The sequence below is a fragment of the Sminthopsis crassicaudata genome, chromosome 4, assembly GCF_048593235.1.
Source record: "Sminthopsis crassicaudata isolate SCR6 chromosome 4, ASM4859323v1, whole genome shotgun sequence".
Classification (NCBI taxonomy): Eukaryota; Metazoa; Chordata; class Mammalia; order Dasyuromorphia; family Dasyuridae; genus Sminthopsis; species Sminthopsis crassicaudata.
This window is the reverse complement of record NC_133620.1, coordinates 352,021,159-352,041,318: the sequence shown is the minus strand read 5'-3', so window position 1 is coordinate 352,041,318 and position 20,160 is coordinate 352,021,159. Positions and strand designations below refer to the sequence as shown.

At 34.3% G+C, this 20,160-nt stretch overlaps 2 protein-coding genes and 1 long non-coding RNA gene across 3 annotated transcripts in view; 2 read left to right on the top strand and 1 right to left on the bottom strand.

The window, feature by feature from the left end:
* The first annotated feature begins 6,777 nt into the window (after positions 1–6,777).
* LOC141539151 (keratin-associated protein 9-3-like) lies at positions 6,778–7,224 on the top strand. Its single transcript, XM_074261476.1, has one exon. It carries the CDS (start codon positions 6,778–6,780, stop codon positions 7,222–7,224), a length of 447 nt encoding a protein of 148 aa, XP_074117577.1.
* A 4,530-nt stretch (positions 7,225–11,754) lies between these two features.
* On the top strand, positions 11,755–12,177 carry LOC141539152 (keratin, high-sulfur matrix protein, B2C-like). Its single transcript, XM_074261478.1, has one exon. The coding sequence runs from the start codon at positions 11,755–11,757 to the stop codon at positions 12,175–12,177; it is 423 nt and encodes a 140-aa protein (XP_074117579.1).
* Positions 12,178–16,528: 4,351 nt separating this feature from the next.
* Positions 16,529–20,160, bottom strand: part of LOC141539154 (uncharacterized) — a 55,485-nt gene continuing 51,853 nt past the window's right edge. The window contains exon 3 of the long non-coding RNA XR_012481210.1: positions 16,529–17,219. This is a non-coding gene — a long non-coding RNA (uncharacterized LOC141539154). The remainder of the gene's footprint in view (positions 17,220–20,160) is intronic.

Here is a 20,160-nt window from a genome sequence, read left to right as displayed (position 1 = left end):
AGCCATCTACACCCAAAGAGAGGACTGTGGGAACTAAGTGTGGACCACAACATAACATTTTCACTCTTTCCTATTGTTGTTTGCTTGCATTTTGTTTTCTTTTTCTTCTTGATCTGATTTTTCTTGTGCAGCGAGATAAACTTATAAATATATGTACATATATTTTAACATTTAACATGTATTGGACTACATGCCATCTAGAGGAGAGAGTGAGGGGAAGAAGGGGAAAATTTGGAACAGAAGGTTTTGCAAGGATCAATGTTGGAAAAATTACCCATGCATATGTTTTGAAAATAAAAAGCTATGAATAAATAAATAAATAAATAAAGAGTGAATGAATAAACAAATAAATAAATAAATAAATGAATGAATAAATAAATAAATAAATAGATGGATAAATAAATAAATAAATAAATAAATGAATGAATGGGTGGAAAAAGTTTTGTGTCAATATTCATTAGGAAAACTCATCCATATTTTTCTTTATCTTCACTTGCTGATTTAGATATCAGTGTATTTCGGTCATACAAGGAATTTTCTAGGGCTTCTTATTTGTCTTTTTTTCTCATATAGTCTATAGCATTGGAATGGATTGTTTTTTTTAAGTGTTTCATAGAATTTACTTATGATCATCTGGTCCTGGGAATTTTTTTCTTAAGTAGTTCAGTTATGGTTTGTTCAATTTATTTTTCCAAGATAGTTATTTAAATATTCTATTTCTTCTTCTGCTAATATTGACAACTTATATTTTTGTAAATATTCATTCATTTCATCTAGATTTCAAATTTATTGGCATATAATTTGGCAAAGTAGCTGCTAATAATTGTTCTAATTTCATTTTCATTGGTGATGTATTCATCTTTTTTTCATTTTTGATGATGGTTAGTTTTTCTTTCTTTTTTAAATTTAAATTTAAATTTTTAATTTTTAATTTAAATTTTATTTTAATTTAATTTTTAAAAATTTAAATTAAATTAAATTTTAAAAGTTAAAAATAAATTTTAAATTAAAAATTAAATAAAATTTAAATTTAAAAATTAAAAAAAAATTAAATTTAAAATCCAATTAGCAATAGTTTACCTATCTAAAAGTAGTTCTTATTTTTATTTTTTTTTTATTTTTTAGTTCAATGGTTTTCTTACTTCCAATTTTGTTTAATCGCTCATTTAATTTTCAGGGCTTTTAAATTAATGTTTCACTAGAGATTTTTAAAATAATCTTTTTCTAGGGTTGTTTTTAATTTCATGTCCAATTCACTGATCTGCTCTTTCTCTATTTTATGTGTGTAAGCATTTAGAGATATAAATTTCCTCTTCAGTACTTTTTTGGCTGCACCCCATGAATTTTGACATGGTGTCTCATTGTTATCATTATTTAATTAAATTAGTTTTTCTATTTTTCGTCACTTTTCTCACTTTTGCTTTAGTATTAGTATATTAGTTTCTAATTAATTTTTATCTACATTTCCTTGGGCTTTTATTGAACATATTTATTGTATTATGTATTTTAAAAGGATCCTTTGATTTTGTTTACGAGGTTTTGGTGACCTAATTCATAATCAATTTTTGAGCTGTACAGCTGAGAAAAAGATATATTTTTTACTGCTCCCTTTCATTTTTCTCCTGAAATTTGTCATATTTAACTTTTCTAAAATTCTATTCATCTTCTTAACTTTTTTCTTATTTATTTTGTGATTAGATTTATCTAATACTGACAGATGAAGTTGAGATCTCCCAGTAACATAGTTTTATTATCTGTTTCTTCCTCATTTAACTTTTTCTTAAAGAATTTAAATAATACTTCAATAATACTATTGATATTACTTCATATGTCTATGGTACCATTTAGTAAGATAAATGCTGCTTGTTTCTTTTAATTAGATCTATTTTTGCATTCCTTTATCTGAGATCATGGTTGCTACCCCTGTTGTTTTTTGTTTTGTTTTGTTTTGTTTTAATTTCAGCTGCAGCATAAAGATTCTGCTCCAGCTCCTTATATTTACTCAGTGTGTCTGTTTCAAGTTTGTTTCTTATAAACTATTTATTGCTGAATTCTGGTTCTAAGCCATTCTGCTATGTCCCCATTTTATGAGTGAGTTCATTCCATTCACATTCAAAATTATAATTACTTGCTTTGTGTATTTGTCTATCCTGTTTCCCCCCATTTATCTCTCCTTGATCTATTTTTTAGATCAACTTATTTTCAATGAGATATTTCACATTTTCTTTTATTTATTATTCTTTTAACTTTTTTAATTGTTTCTTGATGTTCCATAAAGTCATTAGCTTGCCCAATTCTATTTTTAAGGATTTATTTACTTAAGTGAATTTTTGTACTTTTCCCCATTAGACCAATTCTCTATCAGGAATTCTTATTTTCAGTGGATTTTTATACTTCTTTTGTCATTTGGGCAATTTTGCTTTTTAATGCTTCATTTTCTTTATTTTTTTGTGCCTCTTTGACCCAATTGTTGAATCTCTTTTCATAATTTTCTTTCATCACTCTAGTGTAATTCCCGATTATTCTTCTGGCTTTCTTATTTGAATTTTTTTAAAAATATTTTTTAATTTTTCCAGGAGTTTTTATTGGACTTATGTCAAGTTCACACTGTTTTTCCTTCAAGGCTTTGCTTATAGCTACTTTGACATTGTTATCTTATTCTGAGTGTGTGTCTTGATTTTTCCTGTTACCATAGTAGCTTTTTATGGTCAATTTCTTGGCTATTGTAGTTTTTGCTGTAGCTGCTGTTGCTATTATTTGCTCATTTTGTAGCCTTTTTTTGACAGTGAATTTTATGTTAAAGGTAAAGAAAGACACTCTAACAAGTTTTAGGTTTTTGTGCTGATATTTTCAGACCTAGGTCTGGGGTTCTATAAATTTTCAATGCTTCTAAAGTGGTATAATAAAGGTGTGGTCACTGCATTCCTATCCCATGGTGTGATTTTTACCCAGGAAAGAACCTTGTCTCTCCTTCCCCTCCTCCCCTCCAAGTGCTAAGTATAGTTAAATATTTACTGACTAAAGTGGTGAGGTGAAGGTAGGATCACATGAGTGGGGAGAAGGGAATAGAAGGGAATAGATAAGACTTATTAAATAGGGAAAAGCTATTTGATTTGACAACAGCTATGAGGTAAGAAAGACAGAAAATTCAAAGATAATTCTGAGATTGAGAACTTGACTTGAAGGATTGTGTTGCACAGAATGGAAATAAAGTTATGAAAAGAGCTAGGTTTGGGAGGAAATGGTAAATTTTGTTTTAGAATATACTGAATTTCAGATGCCTTTAAGACATTTAGGTAGGGACATCCAATAGGCATTTGATGGTATGCAAGTGAAACTCAAGAAAACTTTATGATTGAAAATGTCAAATTTTCAAGTGAAGATGATTTCTAACTACTTAAAAAAAATCTGTCACCCAGATTACCAACTTCTAAATCATTCTCAACTCTTCATTCTCACTCACCCTTCATAGTCAATGTGTTGTTGAATCTTGGCAGTCTTACCACTGCAGTATTACCTTGGTATCCATTTCCTAATCTTGAGATCCTCCAATAGCTACCATTCTGGTTCAAATACTCATTATCCCTCATAAGTTTTGTTGAAATTGCCCATTACCAATGGATCATTGGATTTCTCCACCAAGATGTCTCAAATTCAATGTGTCCAAAATGAAATTTATTCATTTCCCCTCCCCCCAAATCATCCCTCTTTTTAATTTCCTTATTTTTATTCATCTTCAACTCATCCTCTACATAGCATCCTAAGTGACAATCTCCCCTAGAGCATAGAAACAGATCACTTCCTGACTCAAAAAGCTTTGTTCTTACTTCTTGGATAAAATACAAACATCTTTGCTTCTCTTTTAATGTTCTTCCACAATTTGATCCAACTGCCCCTTTTCAGAATTTATATTATTTCAGCCTTGCTATTCTTCATTCACAACATTACATCTCCTCTTCCCATGATTTGGACAACCTGTGTTCCCCAAGTCTAGAATGTTCTCCCTTCTCATTTTGTCCTCTAGATATATCTTGTCTCATCTAAATCTCAGATCAAGTACCGCCTCCTTCTGTAGAAATCTTCCTCTGATTTCCCCAGTTGTTCTCACTCCAAATCTTATAAAATTGCTTTGTATTCATCTTACATATGTCTTGTTTTATTTATCTGGGAATATGTTTGGAGTCTCAAACCATCCTAAATTTCATGAAGATGAAGATCATTTAATTTTTGTGTTTGAATCCCTAGCACTGAACACAGGGTTGGTACATATTAGATTTTCTATATTCTAATGAAATTAAACTGAATTGATTCATAAATCAGGTACAGATGGACAATCACAAGGAGAGCCTTAAGAATCATACAACTTGATAAAGCTAAGAGGAAATAAAAATATACTTCTGGAATTTTATGTGCTCTAGTATGTACTGCATATTTCAATCTCAACATACATTTTTTTCTGATTGTAATGAACTACTACTGTGCTATAAGAAATAATGAGCTTGTTGATTTTGGAAAAAATCTTGTATGAAATAATGAAGAATTACATGAGTAGAACCAAGAGAATGATGTATACAATAACAGCAATATTGTTTGAGGAATAACTGAACAACTAAGATATTCTGAGTATTATAAATATTCAAATCAACTACAAAGGCCCAATGAAGGAAGATACTCTTCACTTCCAAGAAAAAGGCCTGATATAAAGATGTATGCACAATATGATTTAATATAATATAAACATTTACATATGTATGCATAATATATATGTATTTATATAAAAACAGACATATTAAATGGTGATCTTCTCTAGTGCAGGAGAGGAGAAAGATAGTTCAGAATTTAAAATGTAAGTTAAATTAAATTTAAAAGATTGCATTTTCTCAGCTATATGTACAGTCCTAAAGACAGTTCTTCTGGGGAGAACAAAAAAAAAATAGAAAATGTCCATATACATTTTTTAAAATATCATAAGATATGACCAAAAAGGACAAGAAGCACTGGATGGTAGATAGAAAACTCACTTTGAGTTTAAATTCTACCTAGAATTTATTTCAGATGAGTTGTAGTATGGGTGAGTGGGTCACATTGGGTCAACAGAGGCATAAAGGTCATTGAGGGAGATGAACTCCCAAGAGAATATGAACTCCTTGGCAAGAAGAGAAATATTATTGTCACAGGTCCTTGAGTGATGGGATTTGGGAAGGTAACAGGGATTCATTGCACAGAACAGACCATAAAAGGTCCTTTGTAATGTTCTTCTCTAAAGTATAATGTTCTCCGGGAGCAGGTTTCTTGGGGAGCTTCTGGAGGCAGCCTTAGTTTCAGTTCAGTTCAATAATCACCTCAAAGGCAGCCAGGAGCTAAAAGTTCAAATCCTTTATTGTCTCCTTCAAAATAGCTTGGCATGATGGCCTGTTTTTGTTCTTGCTTTGTACCCCTAGCACTTAGCACGGTGCTTGCAATATAGTAAGTTGTTACTTGGCCTTTCATTCATATCTTACTCTTGGACCATAGCAAAAAAAGATCTTTCTCTCTTCCACTATCTGCTAAAGTCTGTCCATAATAAAGTAAGTATTTAATAAATATTATTTGATTGACTCACAGTGGCCCCAGGAATTACAGCCATTCATTAATACATACTAGTAGTATGATCACTGGTTAGTGACTTAACTTGAGTGCCCTTAGACAACTCTCTTAAAAATGTAAGTTATACTATGCCCAAAGGGCTATAAAACTGTGCATGCCCTTTGATCCAGCGATACTACTATATCTACCTATATCTATATCCCAAAGACATGGAAAGAGCCTATTTGTACAAAAATATTTATAGCAGCTCTTTTTTTTGTGGTTTCTAAGAATTGGAAATACCTATCAACTGGAGAATGTCTAAACAAGATGTGGTAATAGAATATTATTTATTGTGTTATGAAAAATGACAAGCAGAATGATTTCAGAAAAACCTGGAAAAACTTTCATGACCTGATTAAAAAGTGAAACCATATTGTTTAATGAAGAATTGTGAATGATAGCTAGTCTCTGCAATAACAATGATCTAAGACAATCTAAGAAATAATAATGCCTCCATCTGCCTCCAAAGGGAAAAAAAAAAAAACAAAAAAAACAAAACAAAAAAAAACCTGATATTGTTTGAATACAGACTGAAGCATGTTATTTATCACTTTCTTTCTTTTTCTTTTATTCAAGTATTCTTGTACAAAATGACTAATATGGCAATGTTTTACATAAAAAAGTAAGTTATAGTAAAGTTGCTCATCTGGATCAACAGAGGATTCCCAATTTTTGAGTCAATGACACCAATAAAACAATAGAGCTATCTCTGGGGATGGGGGGAAGAGGAGAAAAGGAAAGGAAAAGAAAAAAAAATTTTTAAATGAAAAGACAATAATATGAGCTCAAAAATTGTGATTCAGTCATTCTATCATGAGATATCTTCATTCACACAAAGAGGTTGAGATTAGTCTTTTAATGACAGGACTCAGTGGATGGAAACTTCAAACTTATCCCACAGAACAAAGAATAGATTTAATTAGACTTAATTAAACCAAGGTGATTTTTAAAAATGCTATTTATGATTTTCATAATACCTTGGTATTAGCCAATCAGAGATTCACTATGCTGCTGGCAACAAGTAAAAAATGCTAAATATTTGGTAAATACAGCTAGTGGAGGTATATATAAAGAGCTTGTGGGACAAAGGACAATCACATTTCAGAAACTTCTCTTTACTAGAAGACAAGGAACTGATTTTCAGACACCATGGCCTGCTGCAACTCCTGCTCCACCAGCTTCTGTGGCTTCCCCAGCTGTTCTATGCAGGGAAACTGTGGATCTAGCTGCTGCCAAGACAGCTGTGGGTCCAGTTGCTGCCAACAGGGAGGCTGTGGGTTTGGCTCTGGGTTTGGCTCTGGGTTTGGTTCTGGGTTTGGCTCTGGGGCTGGCTGTGCACCTCCTTGTGAGACCACTTGCACAACCAGGTGCTATCAACCCCCATGCTGCGGGTGCGTGAGCTGCCGAACCAGGTGGTGCCGCCCAGACTGCAGAGTTGAGGGTACTTGCCTGCCACCTTGCTGCGTGGTCAGCTGCATCCCCCCATCTTGCTGCCAGCTGCATCATGCCCAGGCTTCTTGCTGCCGCCCATCCTACTGTGGACAGTCTTGCTGCCGTCCAGCCTGCTGCTGCTACTGCTGTGAGCCCACCTGCTGAGAACTAGGATCTATAAATTGATATTTAAAAGAAATTGATTTGAGTTGATTGGAACATCTGTAGAATCATGAAGATTATGAAGGAGGTTGAAAGACAATTGATATCTTGCCTTAGTCTTTCCAGCTTTGAAAATACATTAAAAAAAAATTCAAATGCATTCTTCTAGGACTTCCATAGGCTAAGAGAATCCATAAACTGAAGATCAAATTTTCCACAGCATCTTAATCTTCAGAAAACACCTCATATGACACAAAATATTGTCCAACTGCTCTTTATTTGGACAATTTTTCTATCCCCTTAATTTTCTCCTATTTTATTTATTCTTGAGTATTCTCTGTTAATTTCAAATAAATTCTGTTAGCCTGCAAAGTAACTTTGACCATGGTCTTTATTTTACTTTTTAAAAATATTTGGAGCTCATGTTGTTAGGTATAATAGTGGATAGAGAGCTAGACTTGAAGCCAGGAAGATCTAAGTTTGAATACTACCTTATACAATGACCAGCTAGGTGCCCCAGTTTCCTCACTGGTAAAATGCAAGTGTTAGACTTGATGATCTCTAGGCAGCTAGATGGATCAGTAGATATAGTGCCAGGCCTGGAGTCAGGAAGATTTGATTCAAATGCTACCTCAGAGTTATTAGTTGTGTGATTATGTAGGTAAGTCATTTCATTTCTCTCTACCTCAGTTCTTTCAATTGTAAAATGAGGACAATAATAGTTCCTACCCTTTAGGGATATTGTAATACTGCTACCATTCTAGTGCAAGCCTTCATCAATCTCAAGCCTTGATTATTTCAATAGCCTGTTTGGGGGGTATGACTTTCTTAAGTCTCTCTCCATTCAGATCCATTCTCCATTCAGCCACTAAAAGTGATTTCCCTAAAACTCAGGCCTAGTCATATCTCTGTTTTACTAAATAAATTCAGATGGCTTCCAATTGCCTCCAGTATCAAATGCAAAAAGCCTCCTCCTATTTTCCCAGTCTTCTCACACCTCACTCCCTGACACATACTCTGTGATCTAGTGACACTGAGCTTCTGGCTGTTCCACAAGCAAGATGCTCCATCTTTGTCTCAGGGCATTTTTTCTGGTTGACTTTGAAGAATGGAACTTTATCCCTTCTTTGCTACAACTATACAGATTTCCCTTGCTTTTTTTAAGATCCAACTAAAATCCCACCTGCTACAAAAAACTTTTTCAATCCCTCTTAATTCCAGTTATTTTCTATTTATCATATATAAAATATGTATACATTCTATTTCATATATACATGTGTGCATATACACACACACATATATATGTATATTGCTTGCTTGCATATATTTGTATGTTGTTTCCTCCTCATATTGCAAGCTCCTTGGGAGTGAAGACTGTTGTAGTGTGCTTTCTAGAGCCCCCAAGTTAGGGTGCCAAAATGTACTGTGTTTTCTAGAGCCCCCATATTGGGGTGCCAAAATATACCATCTGGACTAGCTCTCTGAAGGATCTCGGCACCTGCCTGAGTCCTTGGTCTTAGTAGAGGAGTGATGAAGCAGGGACTCACAAGAATGGTCAAAGACGGAATCCATTTATTTCAAGTCCTTTCAGCCTCTAAATACCTTAGTACAATTACATTACTATAACACATTGAGCATGTGCTAACTATAAACACCCTGCTATTAATATGTAAATGCCTCTTATACTGCAAATATCTCCATTTCAAGTAGAACACACAGGTTGTCATCCCCCAATGACTTCTCAGGAAGGCTGAGACACCCCAAGGGAAGATGAGAGCTGAACCATTCATTGTCAGCAGGTTCTCTCTGGGCTGAAGGGTCTTTTACCTCTCCTAGAGTTCCCTCACTGTCTGTGACCCTGTCTTTTGTTTGTTTTCAAATTCCCAATGTTTTACAGTTCCTTCTATATAGCAGGCACTTAATAAATGTTTATTGATTGAGCACTTATTAAAGTGCCTACATACATAAAGTGTTTAATAACTATTATGATAGACTAGATGGAACATTAGGCTAAATCCAATAGAAAATAATTAACTAGAGATCATAGAATCATATATTTAGAGATGGATGGGATCTTACATATCTGATTTGATCTAATTATATCATTCTACAGATAAAAAAACTGAGTTCTAGAGATGGTGAATAACAGTTTACAGTCACACTGACAGTAAGGAATAGAGCTGATATTCAATACTAGTTCCTCTGACTTCAAATCATACATTCTTTTCATTGTACCATAACCACCCAGGAAAATATAAAGCCATATTTGGGTTCAAAAAGTCAATTTCACAAGGATAAGATGGAAGAAATAGGGCTAGATAATAGCTTTACTGAAAACAGCACTGATGTTGTGTCAAAGTGTCAAAGATAGTGGTGTGGTAGCTAAGAAAGTTAATGTAGTATTAGGCAATATTAAAAGAGGTATGTTTCCAAGAATAAGGAACTATATGGAGGATGGATTTGGAATTGGTAATAACTGAGTCAGAGAAACCAAATACAAGGGAATTGAAAAGATTCAGATGAGAGGTGATATATAGGTTATTTCCCTTCTTTAGTTCTGGACTCATTCAGCTCATGTTTGTCCTCAGTGCCTGTCCAAGGTAAAGGTACTGATGGCTTAATGAGAATAATAGCTCCATGAGAAAGGGGAATCTGATCGAGATGTTGTAGAGACAGAAATAATTAACTTTGGCAATTGCTTATGTATATTGGATGAATGAGGATGAAAAGTCAAGTATGACAACCATGATTGTACATCTGAATGACTGGCAGGATGGTGGTAAGGGGGAAATTCAGAAGGCAAGATGATTTGGGGATAAGAAAGATGATAAGCTCTGATTTGGACATGTTGAGTTTGCTATGAGTATGGGATGTCCATTTTGAAATCAACTATAAATCTTCCTCTGGCTATATTTTTGATATAGCCACATTTTATACAGTTTGTCCTTAAGGTATATATGGTCAATGGATAACATATATTATCTAACTTTTTGCATATCGATCAACAAATATTATTGAATGTCTGTAATGGGCTTACCATTATGCTGATCACCAAAAAAGATGCTATAATAAAGTGACATTTTTGAGTAATTTGCAAAAGTCTATCACCAATAACTATTTAATTGCTGACGCTATTGATTCATTTACACTGATGGATTTGGTAGACAACCAAATTCTAATTTAGGTGGAAAGAATGATGGCTGGAGACAGGAGAGACTTGGATTCACATAGGTATAGTATTTACATCCCAGGAGAGTTGTGAGGATCAAATGAAATAAAATACATGCAGGGCTTTGCCAACCTTAAAACAATGTTCAAGTACCAATTAAAATTATTATCATTTATTTAATTTTAATACAGTAGTTGAAAAATACTGATCTGAATCAGAAAAATATAATTTAAAGCTTTTCCATTATCCAATATTGCTTACAAGGAATTCACTCCAAGCTTTAGGACAATCGTATCCCACATGAGCGAAGTGATTGAACAACAACAAAAACACACCAAAAAACACATGAATCTATGTTTCCCAGCAGTATTATATGTGTATTTATGGGAGAAATATGTTGTTACTACTTCATTCTAATTCCATTTCATTATATGATTTTGTTTTGTACTAGTTGAATACTCTGACTGACTCTTCAAGATAAATGCATCAATGGGGCTAATAATATATGGTTTTAGAGGGGTGATCATAAAGTAGCCATTCACTGAAGGACCTATTTTGTTAGTTGGAGACTTTTCACAGGCACTATATAAATAACAATGTTAAATATTGCAAATTAAGGTTGCATTTACTCATATATAAAATGGCAAGTATTGTGAATCATAGTTTTTACTCAGTCATCAAGGAGAGATTCTTGTCTTTAACCAGAATACATTTTTATATATTTAGAACTAATTGATAGGATGGAAACAGTGACTTATATTGATACTATTATTAGCACCTAGGACAGTACCTTGAACACAATAAGCTTTTAACAAATGTTTGTTGAATTTCAATGTTATGCTAACAGTGTTAGAATAGGAAGTAGTTTACTTTAGTATAAACCAAAGAAAAAATACTTTGTGAATCCAGTTAAATTTGACTTACTCATCCAAGAAGGAAATATGGTAGTTATTAATAAGAGAAAAACATGATTGAGCCTCAAGAGGCTCCAACAGATGATCACATGACACCCCTTCAGTTGGAAAATAAGGGTGTCGGCTTGGACTAAAATGCCAGAACTCTTTGATCTTGAAAAACCACAGAAGTGTTCTAAGGGCCAAAGAATTGATATGATGGGTTCTAATGGAACGATAAAAGCAGAGTAATTTTGGAATTACTGTTCATGTTGTTTCATGAGTGTCTCAGTGACAGGCCAATCAGAGGGTCAAAGAGAAATTGGCTTACATAAAAATAAGGAAGAGATTTCAGGTTTCATGTAAACAGTAGCTAGCCATAGAATATATAAAAGCTGTAGCAAGGAAGGTAAGAACAAAACTTCAGTAACTTCTCTTAGCAGTTAAACTCAAAATCCATATTCCAACACCATGGCCTGCTGCAACTCCTGCTCCACCAGCTTCTGTGGCTTCCCCAGCTGTTCTATGCAGGGAAACTGTGGATCTAGCTGCTGCCAAGACAGCTGTGGGACCAGCTGCTGCCAACAGGGTGGCTGTGGGATTGGCTCCGGGAGTGGCTCTGGGGCTGGCTGTGCACCTCCTTGTGAGACCACTTGCACAACCAGGTGTTACCAACCCCCATGCTGCGGATGTGAGAGCTGCCGAACCAGGTGGTGCCGCCCAGACTGCAGAGTTGAGGGTACTTGCCTGCCACCTTGCTGTGTGGTCAGCTGCACTCCTCCATCTTGCTGCCAGCTGCATCATGCCCAGGCTTCTTGCTGCCGTCCATCCTACTGTGGACAGTCTTGCTGCCGTCCAGCTTGCTGCTGCCACTGCTGTGAGCCCACCTGCTAAGGACAAGGATGCTGCCTGTCAGTGTGCAGAGGATACCACATCTCAAAATGCTTCTTGTGGAATTGACATTGGATCACTAACAAATTTGTGAAATTTGTATTTTGTGACAAGTTACCATCCTTATTTCTGCCTATTTCTTGACTGACCAATTGAGTTCCCTGATTCTCAGGAATAGTCCTAAACATCAAATGAACCATGGAAACTGAGGAACTGAGATTTGTCAAGTACCATGGATGAGAATCTACTTGAACAGTTTTGTTAAACTCTCAAATGACTATTCCATCATACAGCAATGACTTTATTGGTGTGTTCCAAATTTTCCTAACATATAATATCTTTTTCTTCTTCTTTGTCTTATCAATGACATCTGTGATATAGTGTCCTCTGTTAATGGTTTAATAAATTCCATAAATTTGATAAAATATAGTTGTTGTCTCTCTTCCCTAAATAAATCATTACTTCTTGGCATTATGGTATTGTAGGAAAACTACTGAACTTGGTTTGAATGCCTTCTCCATAATTTGCTAGCAACATAAACTTGAACAAGTCATTCAAGTTTCAGAATCTCAGTTTCTTCATCTGTTAAATGTAAACAACTTTATTTAAACTATTTACCCAAATAAGTGACTAGCTTAGGAGCTTTGGAGCTTGCAAAAGACTGGAAATATATGGAATCAAGCACCTGATCTCTTGTGAGTCCTGAGATTCATTCATTTGGCTTATGGAAAATATCTCAGAGTTTCTCATCCAGTAAAAACTGTTTGCAAACCTATATCCCTGTGGATTTACCCCCCTGTAGACTGAGGGGATTTTGATGCTCTTCTTTCCATAAAGCTGAACTGACAACTCTTTTCAAATTTAACCAGGACAAAACAGTGTAGTAAATGGAGCACTGGACTTGGACTTCAAAAGTCCTTGGGTTCAAATCCTGCCTCAAACAATTATTAGTTATTTGGTGCTAGATAATAATGTTAATAATAATACAAAAAGAAAGGCAATATATACCCCTTCCTTAAGAAGATTGTTTCAGATGAAAATGTTTTATGAGACAAATGGTCACTTTGTCAATGCCCAATTTGCTCCATTTAGACAGTTTTCACCCATCATAGTCCTTGTATATCTTACCTCCTACCAGCTTAATAGCTTTAGATCAGAGTTATGAATGTCTGGAGTTAGAAAGATCTGGGTTCAAATCCAGCCTCAGGTACATTCTAGCTGTGTAATCCTGGGCAAGTCACTTAACCCTGTTTGCCTTAGTTTCTTCATCTATAAAATAAGCTGGAGAAGGAAATGTGAACCATTCCAATACCTAGCTGTCCAAACATAAAACATAAAATATGGATCAACATTAAAAAAAAACTTGGTTATAATGACTATTTATATTTAACACAAGGTATCATTAACATCATTTTTTCCCTCCTTGCCTCTAAATCTCCCACAGCATTCTTTGTTCATTTATTCTCATTCCCTTTTCTTCATATGATTGCTATTTGATACATGTTCTATTCATTTGGTTCTGCTTTATTTTCTTATTCTGAATTATTTATTTCACAAATTCATTTATTTTCAGTATGAGAACACAAAAAATCCAGAAAGACCTCCTTCTCTCATTAGCTTATAAGCAGGGAATTAGTCCAAAAGACCTGAGTTCAAGTCTAAATTCAGACATTTATATGACTGTGGGCATGTTTCCTCTTTTATAAAATAAGGATAGTAACAGCATCTGCCAACAAGACTGTTTGTCAAGATCAAATGAGATCATTTTGTAAAGGGCTTTGAAAACTTTAAAAGTGACAAATGCTAGTTTTATTAACAATAAAAATAAATACAAAAGGTACTATACACACAAACATATATTCAATATCATGGTTGGTTAAAGGAGAAAGGTGGGGAGAAGAGATGGAGGAATTTGGTTTCAGTGGCCTCGTTGTTCCTTTCCAGTCCTAAATTTACTATCCTTTGTTTTATTATTCTGTAGTATTGTGCATATTTTTACACAGCTCATGTTAGCAAGTCGATTGGCAAGAAAGACAATGCTAAGCAATGTCAATCATTGGAAGGCCAACACATGGTTCAATTGCAAATGATTGTAAAGAAAAGTACCAAAACTTCAGAGGAAGGAGAGATATCTGTCCTTTGAGAAGCATTTGTGAAAGATAAGAATCCTTAATTCTAAATTATGAGTCATCCAAAGGAAAGAAGAGAAGTCTGTGGTGGGTTTGAAGAATTGCATAGAAATGAAGAGTATCACCAAAGAAGAGAGTAAGTAAGTAGGGCAGTAGAACAAATGATGAGTGGAAGCAAGATTGGATTGTTGTTCAATCATTTCAGTTATGGCTGATTCTCCATGACCCCATTTTGGAATTTTTTTTAGGAAAAATATTGGAAAGTCAAGATTAAACACAATGTAACACATACAGAAAAAGGAGAGCTCCACTGAGAAGAAAAGAAAAAGAAAGCAAGAAAAAAAACAAGAAAGGTTTGAAAAAAAGAGGTACGGAAAGAAGCTCAATATTTATAATAATAATAATAAATTTATATACCACCTCATTGTATGCAAATCTTTTTTTTTCTCTCAACAATCCCATATTTTAAGATTCTTTCCATTATAGAGAAAAGGAAAATGTGAGGTAAAATTTGTTTTTTATCACAAAGAACCCAGGTCTCTTGGCCCCAGCTTTAAACACTCCATCCAGTTATTTGCCATCTTACAATGTTGTTTACCCAAGCTGTGCTAACAGAGCCAATTATAAATGAAAGCTTTCATTTAGATTGGCATTATGACTTTCCACATGACTAGTTATTTTGAAATCCGAATTACCTTATTTGTCATTACTCCTCTTCATTACTCTCATCAATTAATAAATAAGTCTTCATGGTAGAATAGAAAGACCCCTGGCTTAGAATCAGAGGCTCTGGGTTCCACTCTTGCCTCTGACACTCTCTAAGTGATGTTGAGTACCCATTAGTCTTAATTTATTTTTTTGTAAGACGTGAACTAGACTTTCTGGGGTCCTGTCTAAGACTACTCTGAATAGTATAGTCATAAGAGGCAACTCAGAGGAGAGCTAGGATAACACTGTACACAGTAATAACAAGATTATATGATGATCAACTATGATGGACTTGGCTCTTTTCAACAATAAGGTGATTAAAGGCAATTCCAATGGACTTGTGATGGAAAGTGCCAATTGCATTGAGAGAGAGAGAGAGAACTATGGAGATTGAATATGGATTGAAGCATAGTATTTTTGCCTTTTGGTTTCTTTTTTTTCTCATGGGTTTTTCCCTTTTAATCTGATTTTTCTTGCACAACATGATAAATGTTGGAATATGTTTAAAAGGATTGCATATATTTAACCTATATTAAATTGCTCGCTGTCTTGGAGAGAGGAAAGGGAAAGGAAGGAAATTTGGAAGACAAAGCTTTACAAAAATGAATGCTGAAAATTATTTTTACATGTATTTGGAAAAAAATAAAATATTTTTGGAAAGTAAATAAATACTTTAAAAAATAGCCCATTCAGAGGAAAATTATTCCCCAGATTGCAGAGCTGATAGACACAGAAATGTTATTCCCCAGCCCTAACAATAATTAGAACAGTGTCAGATAACAAAAATCCCTGTATGTTGTTCTTCATCTTTTAGTTCTTGTACAAATTGTTTCTTGTTTTTTTTTTTTTGTTGTTGTTTTTTCATTTTTTCCATCTAGTTCCATGGTGCTCTTTTAGAATCAATGATAATGGAGAAGCAGTCAATCAATAAACATTTATTAAGCACCTACTAGGTACAAGGCACTGAACAAAACACAGGGGAATATAGAGATTTTAAAAAGTGGTCCTTACCTTCGAGAGATTTACATTTTCATTTTCTAGAGGAAAATACTTTTGCTAATTACTATCTAACTCCTCAAATACATATCCAGCTTAGGAAATATAGTTTTGATTCCATTTAATCTTTCAAATAACACTTTGAAATGCTAAGAAACATTTTGAAACTTGGAAGAGACAAATATCTTCACCCATCTAAAAATTCTGAGGTTATGAAATGAACCTTCACATGAGTTTCTTGTAGAGGGCCAGTATTGAAATAAGTCCATGTACAGGAAGAGCAGGTCTCAAGTAATACCTGGACCGGGCTCTTCCTGTACAAGAACTTATTCAATTCTGGCCCTCTAAAGTTTCTGGTAAGAAAAACTGAGAAAAACCAAGAATCTAATAATCTTTGTGGGCCTGTGAAAACCTGACCTCAAATGATTCTTTGTGTTACCCAGTGCTGATTCACTTTTTTCTTTAAAAGAAATATCATATTCAGAATTCTACTCTAATGATTCACCCTGGTATTGGGGCAGTGCTGTGTCATCAGAATACAAGATGAGAATACAAAAGAACCATAAGATTGTAGTTTTAGAGCTCAAAGGAATTTCAAAGGCCCTCTACTATAGTATAATTCTCTAGCTTTTTTTTTTTTTTTTTTTTTTTTTTTTTAATGAGGGAAAGATCTATGATTTCATTGAAATAGGGACTTGCCAGTAAGAAAATTCCCTCTTTCAATGCTAATCAGTATCTGTTCTCTAACTTGTAATCTTAGAAAATTTACTTGGGAACACTGAGAGGTATTTATGACTTTTCTGGGGTTATTGAGGCACAGAAATGTCAGAGGAGGGATTTGAATCTGAGTCCTTCTGACTCCAAATCTAGGTCTCTAGCCATTGTACCATGTTGAAACCCAGAGAATTTAAATGACTTGTTTAAGATTTCAACAGAAATTGGATTTGAACCCAGAAGTACTAACACCTAATTAAGGATAGAGTTGTTATTGTTGTTCAGTTATTTTAGCTATGTCTGACTCTTTGTGACCAGTTAGAGTTTTCTTGGCAAAGATACAGGAGTAGTTTGCCATTTCCTTCTCCAGTTCATTTTACAGATGAGGAAACTGAGAGTAGCAGGGTTAAGTGATTTGCCCAGGTTCATAAAGCTAATAAGTGTCTGAGGTCAGATTTGAACTCAAGAAAGGTGTCTTCCAAGTAGGCGTTTAGGTAACTGTAAAAAAAAAAAAAAAAAAAAAAAAAAAAAGTCAGTCTTGATCTTGAATCAAGGGCCAGACAAAAAGGATCTTACTTCCTTAAGTGATCAGAAAGCTAGTGAAAAAACCTTTCATCAGACCTAGAAGAAGACTAAGTTAGAAAGTATAATTGGAGACACTGAACCTCTGATTTGACTGAACTTCCTTAAGATGAGTTCACCCACTGCAGCCTATAAAGTTTGTATACATTATAAAGAAGGTTTTGCATTTGTAGCAGCTAACTATGCACTTATTATACAACAACAGTTTTTATGGGGAAGGAAGATGCTGTAGCAACAGGAAGGGAGAAAGTCCATGATTCCTGTGAATTCCTCCTGAAGGAAAAATATTGAATCTCCTGGGGTAGTAGAGACCAATTATTCTTAATTCCTCCACCTTTCCTTCCCCAAACCCCCAGAAATATTTATTTATGCCCTATCCTAGGCTTGTTTTCTAACTTCTCTTTATAGATCTCATGTTATCTTTTCTTATCTGGTAACTAGGTTAAGACAACTGGAACTTTGCCCCAGAGCACCAAATTTATCAATTGAAATTCTTCTGCAGAATGGAAACATGCAGTTCATCATTCTATTAGTAAAAATAGAAAGCCACCAAATGGAAGATTGTAGTAATTTTACCCCCTCCCCCCATCATACTCTCTACTCCTGTCCTGCCTCTATCACGTATTGTTTGTGCAATACTGCACAAGTCATTAAATCACATCGAGTTTCATTTTCTTTAAGTGAAAAATAAAGGAATGGGTGATTTTCCAAATCCCCCAGAGACTTGAATCTATGATGCCCACATACTATAAGCCTTTATTCCCCCCAAAGGGGACACTCCAGTTACAATTTTGTACTATATTTCCAACGTCTCTTTCTCCTGCTTTTTCCTTTTCAACTTTGTGGTCTTGCCCCTTGTATGGTTAGTGGTAATTGCCCCAAACACAGTTCTAAAAACTATCCAATTTCTAGCATTTCCAGTGATCTTTTCTCTTTATTATCTGTCACCTCCCCTCCCCTTTCCCTTTTTTTCCCTTAGGATTCTTTCTTTATGAAGGAAAACCACATCCATTGAAGTTTATTTGTCAATTGCTACTTAATGCATGGCACCTAAGTGACACAGTGAATAGAATGCCATGCCTGGAGTAGGAAACCATGAGTTCAGATAGGGCATCACTTACTTTCACAATATTATGATAAGAAGGGATCTGACCACAGATTTCCCAACTACCAATGGGGATATAGGCCTGAAACAGTAAATGTTTAACAACAGGGTTTATAGAAATTCAGGATTCATTCAGCATTTAAAATTTAGGACTTAAGGATTTAAAATTTAAAATTCAGAATTTAACTTTAATCTGCATTTCTACATATAGAGAAATCTATACAGAAGAAATGTACATTTCCTCTATCTTTCTCAAGTTCAGAAATCAACAAAACACTAAATCAAATCCCAATTTGTAACATTTGATGATTTCCAAAGAACATACAACTATATTGAAAATTTAGCAATGAACTCTCCTATAAGAGTTGGCTTCAGAACACCTACTCTATAGAGCAGAGTGTTATACACTCTGCTCTCTAGTATCTTTCTTATATTTGAGATAAGGAAGCAAAACCAAAGTGATGGGAGAAAGGAATGAGATTGCTGTCCTTCTGATGTGTGATTCTGTTATATTTGACAAATATTTTCTCACTATAATTACATTTGATGAAAGAAAGCATTAATCTGTTTAAAACTCAGAACTTGAACCAATAAATTTTCATGCTTTTTTAAACTAAAATCATGTTTCCAATCTCAGCTTAATCTTCTCTTACTTTTTTTCCAATTGTAGTATTTGTTTAGACAAGAAACTTGGTGATGGGATGGAATTAAATGAATGAAAAACCATTTATTAAGCTCCTAATAAATTGACACATATGTTAAGCACTGTGTCAATTGAATCATTTATTTCCTTCAGTAACTTTATTTCATGGTCTTTACGAGGACTAAAAGTTAAATGTTCTCAAGTATAAATATCTTTCAAGTAACAATTTTAAATGTTTTAGATAGTTATACTCATTTAGTCTTTTGATGGTCATTGATCCTTAAATAGATACAATATTTTCCTTCTTAGATGAACATTGTAAGTACATCCTGAGTTAAATGAGATATTCACATATGTGTTTTGAAATGATTCTTTACAGAATCTTCAATAAAAATATCATGATGCATCTGTATCAATGAGAACCAGGATTAGCATAGCAGAGCCATACTTGTAAAAAAGCTTATTGGGGAATATAAAAGATTAAGAAACAAGTGAGGAGATCACAGGCAAAGTACAACACAACCAGAAGGAAGGCATATTTTGAGTTGTTTGTTTGTAGGTGCTTTAACTGAAACTTAAAAGAACCAATGCTATTATCTTTACAGGGATCATCTATGGGGAGAGCCATTAATTTCTTTTCTTAGTTATCGGCCATATATGAGCACTTGCCCATCCATCAGTTAGTCACGAAGCTAAAGATCATGCAGATGTCTGAAATATTCTTGTATTAATACTCTACATTGCACACATCACATAAGAAACATATTTGAATAAAATTTCTCTGTCCACTCAAAACATCTATCTTTTGTCCTACACAATCATCCTTACATGACTACACAACCCAAATTGGGTCAGAAAGACTCCTAGTTTTAGAGTAACTTTCAGAGTAAGTTTCCAAATCAATAAAGGTTATTCTAGTTTATCTCTTATGCTACTAGTATTTCTAATGCAAGGAGGAGAGGGGAAAGAAGAGGAGAAAGAAGATGAAGAAAAAGGAGGAGGAGGAGAAGAAAAAGGATGAGGAGAAGGAAGGAAGGGAAAGAAAGAAGGAAGGAAGGAAGGAAGGAAGAAAGGAAGGAAGGGAGGAAGGAAGGAAGCAAGGAAGGAAA